The sequence below is a fragment of the Gracilinanus agilis genome, chromosome 2 (genome assembly GCF_016433145.1).
Source record: "Gracilinanus agilis isolate LMUSP501 chromosome 2, AgileGrace, whole genome shotgun sequence".
In the NCBI taxonomy this organism is placed as follows: Eukaryota; Metazoa; Chordata; class Mammalia; order Didelphimorphia; family Didelphidae; genus Gracilinanus; species Gracilinanus agilis.
The window spans coordinates 137,260,305-137,274,552 of NC_058131.1; the positions used below are offsets into that span (position 1 = coordinate 137,260,305).

The 14,248-nt window shown below is 36.6% G+C and overlaps 1 protein-coding gene across 1 annotated transcript in view; it reads right to left on the bottom strand.

Annotated features, from left to right (window-relative positions):
- Positions 1-14,248, bottom strand: part of KIF16B (kinesin family member 16B) — a 222,028-nt gene that overhangs the window by 65,845 nt on the left and 141,935 nt on the right. Inside the window, exons 14-15 of the mRNA XM_044663419.1 lie at positions 8,439-8,490; positions 6,046-6,183 (exon numbers count right to left, since the gene is read on the bottom strand). Of these exons, the coding sequence (XP_044519354.1) occupies positions 6,046-6,183; positions 8,439-8,490 (190 nt within the window). The remainder of the gene's footprint in view (positions 1-6,045; positions 6,184-8,438; positions 8,491-14,248) is intronic.

The window sequence follows — 14,248 nt, forward strand, 5'->3', positions numbered from 1 at the left end:
ATCCTGACAATTAACCTTGAATACCAATTAATGTAACCACTTTCCTTGGATAAGCCATACAGTGATTTTAATCATTAATATTAAGAAAAAGTTTTTAGCTCTAATTATTTTTAAGCCGACAATAAGTGTCTTTCGTGGACTTGTGCTTATGAAAGTTCCAGTGAGGGCAAAGGTCAATGAATAAAAATAATTTTTTACCTACAAACAATGAGAGAATTGAAGAATAGGAACTTTGCTCTTCCTAAATCCAAACAGACAACAACAGTAATGTGGAGGTATGAATAGCATTCTCAAATAGTCAAAATGATCTGTGATTTCATGAATTTGGACATTTCCTCCAAAGAATCATACAATTTTGAGAACTGAAAGAGTTCTCAGAAGGCATCTCATGGAACCTATCCATTTTCCCATTTACCCTAAACATGATTATTCAGCCTCTTTTTAATAAACTCCAAAGAAAGTGAAACCACAACCTCTTGAGACAATTCATTCCATTTTTGAAAAGCTCTAAACACAAATTTACCTCTTCTAAAAGTTGCCCTGCTTTATAGAACCCGATAGAACTAGTATAATCTCCTTTTCACATGATAGGCTTTCAAATACTTAAAGACTATTCCTAGAATCTTCTCTTCTCTAAACTAATAATACTTAATTCTTTCAATTGATCCTCATATGATATGTACTCAAGACTTCATAATCATGGCTACCTGTCTCTAAGATATTCTCTAGCTTAACATTGCCCTACTAAAACCATGATGTCCATCTAGGGACAGAAACTGGATCTTGGATTGCTGGTAGAGAAAACTCCCTCTATCAATGCAATTGAGAACCTTCTTGGCTATTTAAAATCTTAAGAGAAAGGATTACAGGAAACACAGAGGTTAAATGATTTGTCCAGGGTCATTTGGACAGATATTTATTATAGGCAGGACTTTAACCCAGGTCTTGTAAGTTTCAAAGACAGCTCTCTGTCTACTAGGACACACTGTCCAGAACACATCATAATTCTCTTGGTGAAGCAATAGCTTCTGTCTTAATGAAGTTCAAGATCCCATTATCTTCAGGTTTTCATCTTATACTGCTGACCAAATATTGAGGCTTAAAAAGTCATCCACTGAAACTCTGAAATTGTTTTCATGACAATTGCAAATAACGTGCCCCTCATCTCATTTTTTGTAGCCAACTATAATATTTTACAACATAATAATATGCAAATAGAAAAATTATAAGACTTTCTATCCTAGGCACCTCCTGACTATTAAGTTTGCTGTCAATTTTCTACTCAGCAGAGCAAAGTACTTCCTTGACTTCTTTTGACTTCACAAGGATACTTAGATTTTGACATCTGATTTTTTAGCAGGCTAAACTCATTTTGTCCTTCTTTCACTTCTCTGGGAGTATACATTTTGGACTTTTCTGGCTTCTCCGCCATGCCTAACATAAACTCATCCTTGGGAAATCTCATTATCTTGCGATGCAATATACAAACAGCCTTATTACTCTCACCTTATCAATATTTTCTGCTCCTCTAATTGAAATGTGCCTCCACTTAAGAATGGCAATACTATTTAAGACTTCTTTGATTTATCCAACATGCCTGGGCTCCACGCACCTCTCCTTCCAAAATCTCTTTCTGTTTTCTTTTGTGTATTGTCTTCCCCACTAGGTTGTAAGCTCTTTGAGGTCAAAGATTTTCTCTTTTTCTTGTTTTTGTATCCTCTACTATATGTTCAGCACATAGTGGGAGCTTAATAAATGTTCATGGACTGTTGACTGACTAGTAGATCATATGAACCAGACACAGGTCACTCCCCATTAATGATACATAACCATCTCATCATACTTTCCCTGATGATGTAATTTACTCTGGTTCTTCAAAGCTGGGTATTTGTAATAAGCTGCATCCTGTTCAAACATAAAACAGAGTAATCAAGTAGCTCTCCAATGTTTTGTGGGTAATACTCATGTTTAATTTTTTGGAGACTGTAGTGTTTCATTACTTAGAGCCACAGAGCAACACTATCATATCAAAAACCAGGACCTGTGTTTCTCAAAGAAGGTAACCATGGAAATCAGATCTCTCAGCCTGGGACATTAGATTTTATTTGGTTTCCACTTGCCACTAGCTCCATCCATACCAGTTCTCACGGTCTTTCTGGGATGAGCAAGCCAAAAGTTCTTGTGCTTTGTATAAACATGTCTGTTCTCAGACTTGGTATCTCTTGTCACAGAAATTCTCTCTCTCAGACTCTCTTATTTCTGATTGAGATTTCTGGCTCTGTCTCTCTGGCCCTAACACTCAGTGGGTCCCTATTTTGCTGAAACTTTGAGACTGAGTCACTTCATACTCTTATCTTACTGTCTTCTGCTAAAAATATGTACCAGGGATGTCTTTGTTTCATCTTGCACTTAGGGATCCATCACCCTATTCCTGGGAACTTTCTGCCTGTATCACCCCAGATTCCTACCTGAATCAGCCCCTTCCCGCCTCTTTCCCACCTCCCTACACTAAGAATTATAAAAATAGTTGCTTCAAGTGCCTTTTGGTACTCGATCAGTTTCCTCCCATAAATATGTATATCCTTATTAAATAAGGATTATCTTGATTTTAAAGGCATTAAAGCTCTTGGTTATCTTCCTGTTCTGGGAAAATGGGAAGGAGATGTCTATGGCCCTTAAGAGCCCAGGGTGCTCACTCCACCTTGGGGGAAAGAGAGACCAAAGTTCCACAGAGTTCATGCCTCAGTTTACAGTGGGAAATAATGAGGGTGTCCCCAAGTCATTGGACAGTTTAACAAAAAGGGAGTTTACTTTCTCTGACAAAGCATGGATATACATCAAGGAGACAGCGGCACTTTGAGAGAACCTCAGTTCAACCATAAATGTGAATCTCACTGTTGGCAATTAAGAGTTATATGAGCATAGACAAGTTACCAAGGCTCTCTGAGCCTCATTTTCCTCATCTGTAAGTTGAATATAATAATATATAGGACCTGCCTCACAGGGTTGAATTATAATCAAGTGATAAAATATGTAAAGCAATTGGTTATATATAAATGTCATTTATTTCACAGAAACAATGTTAGCCATGGTGGTTAGTACTCATGAGAGGCCACAAAACTCCTCTGATCCCAAACCATAAGGGGAATAACAAGAAGAGTGCTCCACATCTTCCTGGGGTCCCTCTGAGCCACAACAGGAAAAGAGGATAGAAGGTGAGAGCCCTGAAGGCAAAGAACTCAAGGAAGAGGGACAGGAATTGTGCTGACAGCCCTAACAGTGAGCTCGGATGGGGAAGGCATTGAGCAAGGCAACAATGACTGGAATCCCTGAAAGGAGAGCCCGGGAAAGAATCTATCCCAAAGCTTTTATGTTCCGCATGGACAAGAGGGGGAGCGTGGGGAAAGCCAAGTGAAGAAGAGTAAGCACAACTGCTCCCACTCATGTGCAGTGTGGAGCTTTACAATGTCGTCTTTCAAACAAACCTGTGAGGCAAATATTGAAGGAACATTATCCCCACTTTGCAGGTGTGAAAACTGAGTCTCAGAGAGCTTCAGGAACTTGCCCAAGGCCACATAATCAGTATGAGATGAAGCTTTGCTTCTAAGGTGGTTTCTACTTTCTGCTATGTTATATTACTTATAGTAAAAGGTAGAGAGTCAGAACTGGCATCCGTGCCTTTTGACTCAAAGGCACATACTCTCTTCTTACACCACCAAAAGTTATTATTTTTTCTATTATTTTTTTTAACTCTTACCTTCTGTCTTAGTATCAATACTAAATATCAGTTCCAACACAAAAGAATTGTCTGGGCTAGGCAAAGGGCCTAGCCAATGGTCACACAGCTAGGAAGTGTCTGAGGCCAAACCTGAAGCCAGGGCCTCCTCTCTCCAGGACTGGCTCTCTATCCACTGAGCCACCTAGGTGCAACAAACCATGGCTTCTTGAAGTTGAGTTGCATGTACTTCCCAAGTGCTCCATCTACTTGTGTATCCCCAGTGCCTATGACAGTGCCTTGTTATTTCTGGCTAGGCTGGTTCCCTACAACCTCTAACACAGACTAATTTTCCCCTCCTTTTTCCACTCCTCCCTATAGCCTTCACTGTGACTCCCAAATTTAAAAAAAAAAATCTCATTAAAAAATGTATGTAAGGGGCAGCTGGGTAGCTCAGTGGAGTGAGAGTCAGGCCTAGAGACAGGAGGTCCTAGGTTCAAACCCGGCCTCAGCCACTTCCCAGCTGTGTGACCTTGGGCAAGTCACTTGACCCCCATTGCCCACCCTTACCACTCTTCCACCTATGAGACAATACACCGAAGTACAAGGGTTAAAAAAAAAAATGTGTGTAGTGGGCACTTAACAAATGTCTGCTGAATTGGAATTTTATTTCTGTATCGAATTGACATTTTGTTGTAATAAATTTGTGGTATACCATTGGACTAGAAGTCAAGAGCTCTTGTATTAGTCCTAAACCACTAAACTAGCCACATAGCTGCCCCTAATTTCCATATTTTAGATAATTTAAATACCCAAGGCATAAATCTTTGCACACATGAATAAAAGATTGCTTTCTTAAAAAATATACAGACATGCTTACTTTGAATGAGGGTTAACATTAAGTTCAACAATCATTATTAGTTTCCTACTGCATGCAAGCCACCATAGTAAATACTGGGAATATGAAAATAAAAACAGAATAATATCAGTCTTCAAGTTTCTTCCATTAAATAGGAAATGGACCAGAACTGCAGAGACAAGTACACATAAGGAATTTCAGGAAGAATAGCACATTAACAACTCATGGGTGAGGGGGAAATCCCATAAACAGTGGAATGTGAGTTAAATCTTGAAGGAAACTAGATTTTAAGAGGTGGTGAAGGGGAGATAATAGATCACTGGAGAGTAGCCTGTGAAAAGGTGAGGCTTGGAATTTGCTAATTTCTAGGGGCATTAAGCAGGCCAATTTTGCTGGAGCATCAAGAATATGAAGAAGAAATAACTCTGGAAGCCAGACTGGGCAGGTCTTTAAATGCCAGGTTGAAGGACTTTGTATTTTGTCCTTGAGGCGATAATAGGGAGTCAATGAAGAGTTCTGAGCAGGAGTGAGCTGTCCTGACCCAGGCCTTGAGAATATTAATTTGACAGCTTGCTCTGTAGAAAATGGATTGCAGGAAGGAAAGATTGAGAACAGATAGACAGTCAAGAGGTTATTGCAATCGTCAAGGCGAGAGGTGATGAAGGCCTGAAGATGGTGGCAGCCTGGTGACAGAAGAAAAGGAGATGGATGTGATAGACACTGTGCAGATAGAATGAAGAAAACTTTGAAAGGGCTTTGATAAGGGCAAGGGAAGAAGTGAAAAGAGAAAAGAAAGTAAAAAAATGAGTCTATGGCTCCCAAACTGAATGACATACAGACTAGTGGTGCTCTTAAAGGAAACAGAACAATAAATATAGAGATGGGCTACGAGGAGAGAAACTGAAGATGAGTTCTGTGCTGGATGTTGTTGTTCAGTCTTCTTCAATCACAGCCAGCTCTTCAGGACTCTATTTGGGGTTTTTTCAGCAAAGATACCAGAGTAGATTGGCATTTCCTTCTCTGACTCATTTTATAAATGAGGAAACTCAGGCAAACAGGGTTAAGTGACTTGCCCAGGATCACACAACTAGTAAGTGTCCAAGGCCAGATTTGAACTCAGGAAAATAAGTGTTCCTGACTCCAGGCCCAGCACTCTATTCACCATCACCCAGCTGCCCACTGACATGCTGAATATTAAATAGCTGGTTTCCTAATCCAAGGAAACTCAAAAGAAACACACAATGATTAAAAAAAAAAAGGCCTTATATTCCTACAAAATGAGTTAATTAAATATAAGAAAAAATGTCATTGTTTAATTACATTCTTTTTCATAGATATCACATGATCCAATAATAGACACTACAATTTTTTAGGGGATAAGAATAAACACTTATTTAGTATAACATTTTTTTATAATACATACAATAATGAAACATCACTAGATACTAGAGAAAAGGTCCAAGTCAAATACCTTGGTTCAGGTGTGTAGCTTCTAGGATCTGTATCCCATTCACAGAGCACTGGGATCCATTTAACGGTATTAAAGTCACTGTTCCATTAACATTTTCAAAGACGCAGTGTTCACTTTCCAAATCCAGGCCATGAAGAACTATATTGTGAAATAAATCGATAAATAATGGGGAAGATACTCTCTTTTATATCAACTCTTTTCTTTTGTCCCTCCTGAGTGAGTTCACAATATTTTCTTTGATTTTGTAAATCCCTTTGACTTCTACAAATGGCTGTTCAGTGTTTTTTCAGTCATGTCTGACTCTTTGTGATCCCATTTGGGGTTTTCTCAACAAAGATTTAGGAGGAATGGGCCATTTCCTTCCCCAGCCCATTACATATGAGGAAACTAAGAGAAGCAGGACTAAGTGACTTACCCAGAGTCACAAAGCTAATAAGTGTCTGAGGCCAGATTTGAACTCAGGAAGATGAGTCTTCCTAACTCCAGGCCTGGCACTCTATTCACTTTACCATCTAACTGTCCTGACTTTTACAAATGTGCTCTATAAAATGTAAACTAGGAATGGGGTACAAAAAAAATGCACTGGGCTGGAAAGCATGCAACCCAGATTCAAATCCTGACTTTGCCCCTCCAACAGCAATGGACATATAGGTCCAACCCTTCAACCCCTCTGGGCTTGAGTTTCATAATCTGCACAAAATGGGAATGGATTATAAATTAATCTTTAAGGAACCTCCCAGATCTATGATTCTAGTCTACATAAAATTTTAATTAAGGGGCACTGAAAATAATATTGTTAAAAATGTCTAGGAATCTTGTAATACATCTCTGAGAATATAGAACATAGCATGAGGTTTTTGTATAAAATGTATTGGGAATTACTGACTTAGGAAAATAATCTTTTCAAAAATGATTATTTTTACTTTTCTAAAACAGTCTTATAATTGATTCCCTCTACCATAATTTTTGTCATTTCCATGATTTTTAATGGCCATAGAAAATTATGGGCAAATCCATGTAATCAGCTACCTGGATGGTAGCAGGAGGAAAGCCAAGCAGGCAAAAGGACAAACCCACTTCTGTATCTTGGAAGCAGGGTCTCAGGGGTAAATCAGGCTTTTGCTTAGGATGTCCAAGGAATAGTATAGCACCATTCCAAAGAACCCCAAGGAAAGCAGCCTGAAGACATATTTGAGAGGCATAATCTGCAGCATTTGTGAAAGAGCTTTCATTCATGGGAATGAGCCAGAAAAGACAGACTGCTGACGTTCCAGTCTAGATGACTAAATTTGGGGAAATGTATGCTGACTAACTTGATGATAGAATAAATCTGGCCAACTCGTATGTCAAAAATCAAAAGGGTTTGCCTCACTTTTGTGAAAGTTATAATTTCTTACAAAAGTCCTCTAATGCCCTCCTTTGATAATTTATTGAGATGTGGCCCTGAACCTAAGTTCTATACCTATACTGACACAAGCTCAACTGGATATTATACACTAGAGAAGCTCTGAGCCTACTCCTAGCAATGGACAGCTTCTGTTGCTCAAGATCATCGAAGCCAAGTCTGACACAATCCATCAACTGAAGGTGAATGATTAGAGGTGCTTTGTCATTGCTTTGGAACTGGTCATTCACAAAGACTATTCAAGACAAAAAATGATCACAGTATGCATTAATACAGCGAAGGCATATATTTGGGGGAAGGAGGCAATGGGGGATTACTGAAGTATGAAACCAATATTCTAGGCACTGGTGGTTCTCATTACCTCCTATATCTTTACTCCCAATATGTCGTTTTTTCATTTCTCCAGAATTGTATGTAAAAAATATTATATGTATTATCACAAGTATGAGCCATAACTAGTAGGCACAATGGAGAGGGCTCTAGTACAGATCCCACCTCACTTGCTTGGCCTTTGTCACTTAACCTCTATTTTGTTTCTGCCAATATAAAATGATGATGATAATAATAGTACCTATATCCCAGGGTTACTGTATCAGTGAGATAATGTGTAGAACACTTAGCACATTGCCTAGCACATAGTAGGTACTTATTATACTAGGTGTCATTACTGTTATTATTTGCTGCTGCTATTATTATTATTATTATTACTTTGATATCTTCCTGTGTTCCTTCAAATTCAAGTTACAAAACATATTTGTGTTTCAGGAAGTGAGTACAAGTTTATGAATTTATTTTGAATTAGAACTACTTTCTATATGATAGTTTTAAGGCAAGTTTCAAAATAACAAAGATGAAAAATGCAGTTTGAAAAGCAGTTTATTTATTTATACCAAGTCAAAATCAGGCCAACCAAAAAAAAGCTCATTTATCACTTATATTTTAAGTGATGTAGCTAAAAGAAAAGAAAGCTGTTCCAAAGATTTCTTACCAATATCCTGTTCTGCTGAAGCATCTTCTCGGCCAACATAAGTTTGACCCTCCTGGAAAGAAAATGCATTCCCATCAGGAAAAAGAATACTTAGGTTTTACACACACACACACACACACACACACACACACACTACTTTGGAAGGGCAAAACTTATTCAAAAGATATATACATACATATGCATATGTATGTATATATCTTTTGTCTAATGTTAATGACTACTGTCAACTTCTAGTGATATATGTATAGGCACAAATGTTATTATCAGATACAATCTGGGAAAGGGATTTGGATATCTGGTCACTAGCTTACAATATAAGCAGGACAGACTCTCAGCCATAAGAAGAATACATCTAAGAATGGCTGATAAGAATGTTCTTATTAAGAATTTGGCAAATCTAATCAACAGTCTTTAAATTGAAAAAGAATGAGTTTAGAGAGCACTAGAAAACTTCCTATTTATGTCCATCAAGCTAGAAACCATATGAAGAAAGAAGAGTTTAAAAACAAAGTTAGCTACAGATCTTAATAAATGAAGTCAAATTTGCCCTTATAGGTTTCTGTGAGGACCATGATTGGAATACGACTTTGGAAAGGCAAAACTTATTCAAAAGAAAGAGAGCAGATCAAAAAGGAAAGGCAAAGTAATAATCATAATTCTATCAGCTACTATTTACATAGCACTTTAAAGTTTGCACAACTCTTTATAAGTATCATCTAATTTTATCCCAACAACCACCCTGAGAGATAGGTTTTCTTTTCCCTATTTTATAGGTGATGAAACCAAAGACAACACCTCATACCCCTCTCCAACACTTATTTCTTTTGTATTCTTTTTATTAGTTCATTCTCTAGAGCTGGAGATGTATGAGCTACTCTTTAAATATTAATTCCATAGCTGTATAAAATGTTCTCTCAGTTCTACTCGTTTCACTCTTCATTATTTCATGTAGGTCTTTCCCATTTTTTAAAATTAACGGGCTCATCCTTTCTTATGGCACAGTAGTATTTCATCACAGTCACATAACATAATTTGTTCAGCCATTCCCCAACTGACAGACATCTCTTCAACTTCCAGTTCTTTGTCATGACAAGGAGAGCTGCTATAAATATCTTGAAAAAATATATATTATTTTCCTTTTTTCCTGTTTTCTTTGGGAAATATTATTGCTGAGTCTAAGAGTATATATAGTTTTATAACTCTCTGCAAATAATTCCAAACTGTTCTCCAAAATGGTTGGATCAGTGCACAGTTCCAGATATTCCATCTTTTTAATTTTTGTTATTGTGTTAGTTACTTTCTCCTCAGCCTTCCATACCAGGGCTACTTTGTTTTTGTCTCTTTAACCTTGTGTATACAAGGCAATTAAATGCTTGCTCAATCAAAGAGTGCTAAGGGCAGCTACAATCACTTCCACATCTGATAAAAGCTTTTTCTCCAACAAAATCAAGGCAGTTAATAATTTCTTAATTTATCTTAGTAATAATTGTATCCTTCAAGAGGAGGAGAAACCAGTGAAGGGAAGTATTCTGAATCTGATTCCCATCACCATTGATGCACTGCTTTCTCATAAGAAAATCATAGGAATCCTGGCAGAAAATACTCATTTCAATTTAGAAATTATGATAAAGCTGGAAAGGAAAGGGGATGGAACCTGGGATGATCTGAACATTGAGAATGAGTCTTAAAATATTAACACAGTTAAAATATTAACAAATATTAACTCAGATATTATATATATGTATATACATATATATGTACACACACACATATATATTATTTATTTGTTTGTTTTCATGTTGGAGGAAGGAAGCAAAGGAAAGCTTGTTGTTCAGTCATTTTCAGTCATATCCAACTCTTGGTGATTTCTTTGGAGGTTTTTCTTGGCAGAGACACAGGAGTGGTTTACAATTTCTTTCTTCAGTTCATTTTACAGATGAAGAAACAAAGGCAAACAGGATTGAGGGACTTGTGCATTCAGAACTATTCACAATCTGCCAGTAATCTCTTTGTATGTATTCAGAGCTTCTCAAAGTACAAGCTGCAGGCAATCTCTGCATATCCTCAATGTTTACAATAAGATAGTGACCATATCTTAGGGTCTGGCCAAAGCTATTCATTTACTTCAGGATTTTAATGGATCCATGACCTCATCAATATGGGGATTTCACATCTCAACCACATCTTCTCTTCCTTTATGATTTGTGTCCATGTTGTGTCCATGTTTATGAATGTTCCATAGAAGATCCAACCAATATAACAGAAGCCTTCCTCTAGATCTTTTCACATTTCATGATGCACTAAGTAAGGGTCAAAAATGTTTAACAATGGGGATAGAGAGAGCTTAAGATAAAAACTAGTCCAGGTGAATGTACATCCATTTACATAGGTAGTTACATGTAGAAACGTGTTATTTTACCATGTCACTTTCAGGACATAAAAAGAGATTAGATGGGGAGAGAAATGGGATCATTTATCTAAAAAAATGACTCATGAGATAGACTAGATAGCTGTAAAGGACAAATAGCTTAGAGTGAACACAAGAATGTAATTTCATTTCATCCAAAATGAACCAAGGATGAACTAAGAATGACTCAAAGCCAGGATTTACAGGTTCAGTAAGTAAGACAGTTGCCAGCAGAACTCAGCTTTGACTCAGACTCGGCACATGTAAGATGATGAAAATTTCAATGAAGAATAAAGACAAAACATCCAAAAGGGAAATCTGAACAGCTTTCTTCAAGTCCTAGCTTAAATTTCACTTTCTATAAGAAGCTTTTTCCAATCTCTCTTAATTCTACTGTCTTCTTTCTGTTGATTACTTCCTATTTATACTATTTATGGGCTATTTGTACATAGTTATTTGCAGGTTGTATCTATCCCCCAATAGATTTATGAGCTTCTCTAGCATAAGGACTGTCTTTTACCTTTCTTTGTATACCTAGTGTTTAAAACAAAGCCTATAAGATAGTAGGTGCTTCATGTTTATTGACTGAATGGCATATGAAAGGAATAAGAAAGGAGTGATGCCTTTAAATATGAGAGAGGTAGGAAGAGAATGGGAAGTGGCTTAAAAAATAAATATAATACATACAAATATAATAAATACTTAAAAATAACAATAATAATAACTAGCTTTTATATAGTGCTTTAACTTCTGTGAAACATTTTACATATGGGATCTCATCTGATATAATTATACAAAGGGCAAGATAAGGGAGCTGGATTCAAGCTGAGCATGCACACAGAAGAACCTATTCCTAATAGCTTTAGCTAATTATATTCAATAAAGTACTCAGGTAAATCTAGCCTCTTCAAGGTTACTCTCTGTGGCTCCAGAAGGTAATGTTGTAGAGTATTGTCTATTACACCTTGCTACATAACTATTTCGTCCCCTTTTCTAATTATACATTTCTTAAATAATATCATTTACAATACTGCTTGAGCACAGGAAATGATGAAAAATATGTTGTATCCACCTTGTATCTATCCAAACACTCTCCATTGCACTTAAAATCATCTCCAACTTTGATTCCTTAGAGATTGCAGAAATAGTAGAGCTTTTGTACTGGAGAGATGGGTCTCTTCACCAGGGTTTAGACTAGAACTATTAAAAGTCTTACACCCTTTCCCAAATATAATCTAGTCTGCTTTTCTTCCTACTATTCAATTCTGTGCCTGGCTAATTGTTTGCCATGACCATCTCAAATACCAATGTCCCAAAAGTCTTAGTGCCATCTTAAACTACTAAAGCTGTGTATGTATTGATGGACTAGTTCAATAAATTAGTCCAGTGTCTGGCAATTTCACTAGAAGATATCTAACAGTTTAGTTGACTGAATGACTTCATACCATTTCATGTCAATAGTCTGGACAACCAGCATTTAAAAATATCTATTTGCATTCTTCCTATATCCTATGTCAGATGGATCACTTTTGAATAATTTCTGGATCTCAGTAAGGATACCCTATAATGCCCTAGTGCAATCAGCATAATTCATGCACAAAGAGAAACATCCAGAGATCATCATCCATGTAGACTTCTTCCACTGTGCAAGACATATTCCAGTATAGTGACAAACAATTTAGGAAAACATATATCTTCTTGCTTTATGCATCATTGGGTAGTAATAATCAGGACAGTTGAACAGCTAACTATCTCCACATTTATCAAAGAATTTTGTATGGCCTCAATAAACACATGAAAGACCCATCAGAAGACACTCTTAGAAGCTTAGTTTTGCTCTAATGAGTCAAACATTTGTGTATAAGCAACAAAGAGCAAGATCCTTATATTCTCTGTACCTTTCAGGCAAAAACATGACTGTAGAGATGTAGTCATCAGTTGCAGAGGATCTTTGAAAAAGTCTGCCTGTAATCTGAATGCTATTTTCTGTAACTATCTGGGGGCTCCTGTGAGTTCTTTTTATGCCATACATAGTTCTGTAGGAAATAAAGGCTGTTCTGTACTTAAAAACAAAACAAAACAAAACTTGCCTGGTCGCTCTCATATTTTCAATCAAAGGTAATCCTGGCATACACTCTCATAAGGATTTTATAAAGATAAGAAAGCAAATAATCAGTAGTTATTGATTTTATCTCAGATATCTTAACATAGTCTATTAATTTTTCTATTCTTTTGATATCATCTATTTCCCAAGGTATATTGTAATTAATCCCTTTATTCTGTCACATGTGGCATATATATATATGTATGTACTTGGCCTGGTCCTGCCATTCTTCCCAGTTTGATGTTAATAATTGTCATTTATACTTCATTTGGGACATATAAGATACTGAGGTCCAAATGTTCCTTTAATGTTGCTGCTGGAAATGAATTGTCATTGGAATATAAATATATTTATTCTTTTTACATCACTGTTGATATATCTGATAAATCCATCCACAATGGGGATGATATGCTCATTAATGTCTCTTTCTACGATTTCTACAGACTGTTTTATTCCCATTACATTTCACTATTAACTTGATTACTCACTAAATGTCCATTCATGGCCTTTATGTGATATTAGGTTTATAAAGGTGATGCCACTCAAATCTAGTTGTTGACACATCTCCAAAAGACTTTACATATAGATTTGAAAATAAACTTTTTGTATATCATCTGCAGCCCAATCTAATTAACTTCATGTAGTCCAGAAAGTTGGCTACCAGTAAATTTTTCCCCCAACAATAACTCATGGAACCCATCTCCACTGAGGTGCAACCTAATACCATCAAAATTGGGAGAAAGCCTACCCATGCCCATAAAGTCATGAATCTTTTAAAAATAATGAAATATTCAGCAAAAAAAAAATACCTCATTGGTGTACCATTTTAGTAACCTTACTTTTGCAGTAGTAAAAGAGCCTCCAGTGAGGTGAAAGGTGATAGAATAAGTCCATAAGGCAGCTATCTTGGTTCTTTATTCTGAGCCAAGTTTCAGAGAAAATCCAACCCATTCCATCAATTTTAGAGATAAAGAAATTGAAGTTCATTGAAGTTCATTTACACATTGAGAATAAATGATTTCACAAAGACCCCACAGGTAGTCAATATGCAGTAGCAGATAGGATCTTTGAAGTCAAGTCTTCTGACTTCAAATCTAGCAACTAGAATAAAGTCAAAAAGAAATTAATCCCAATGGGAGATTCTAAGCTCTTAACTTCAATACTCTCAAATATTCAAATGGATCTGTTATTTCATTGATTCAGAAATTCCCTCCAAAGAAGAAGATTAAAATCTATCATCTTCAGATCATCCTGTGCAACTCTCATTCCTACAGTGTCCAAAACTCCCCACAGGGGATC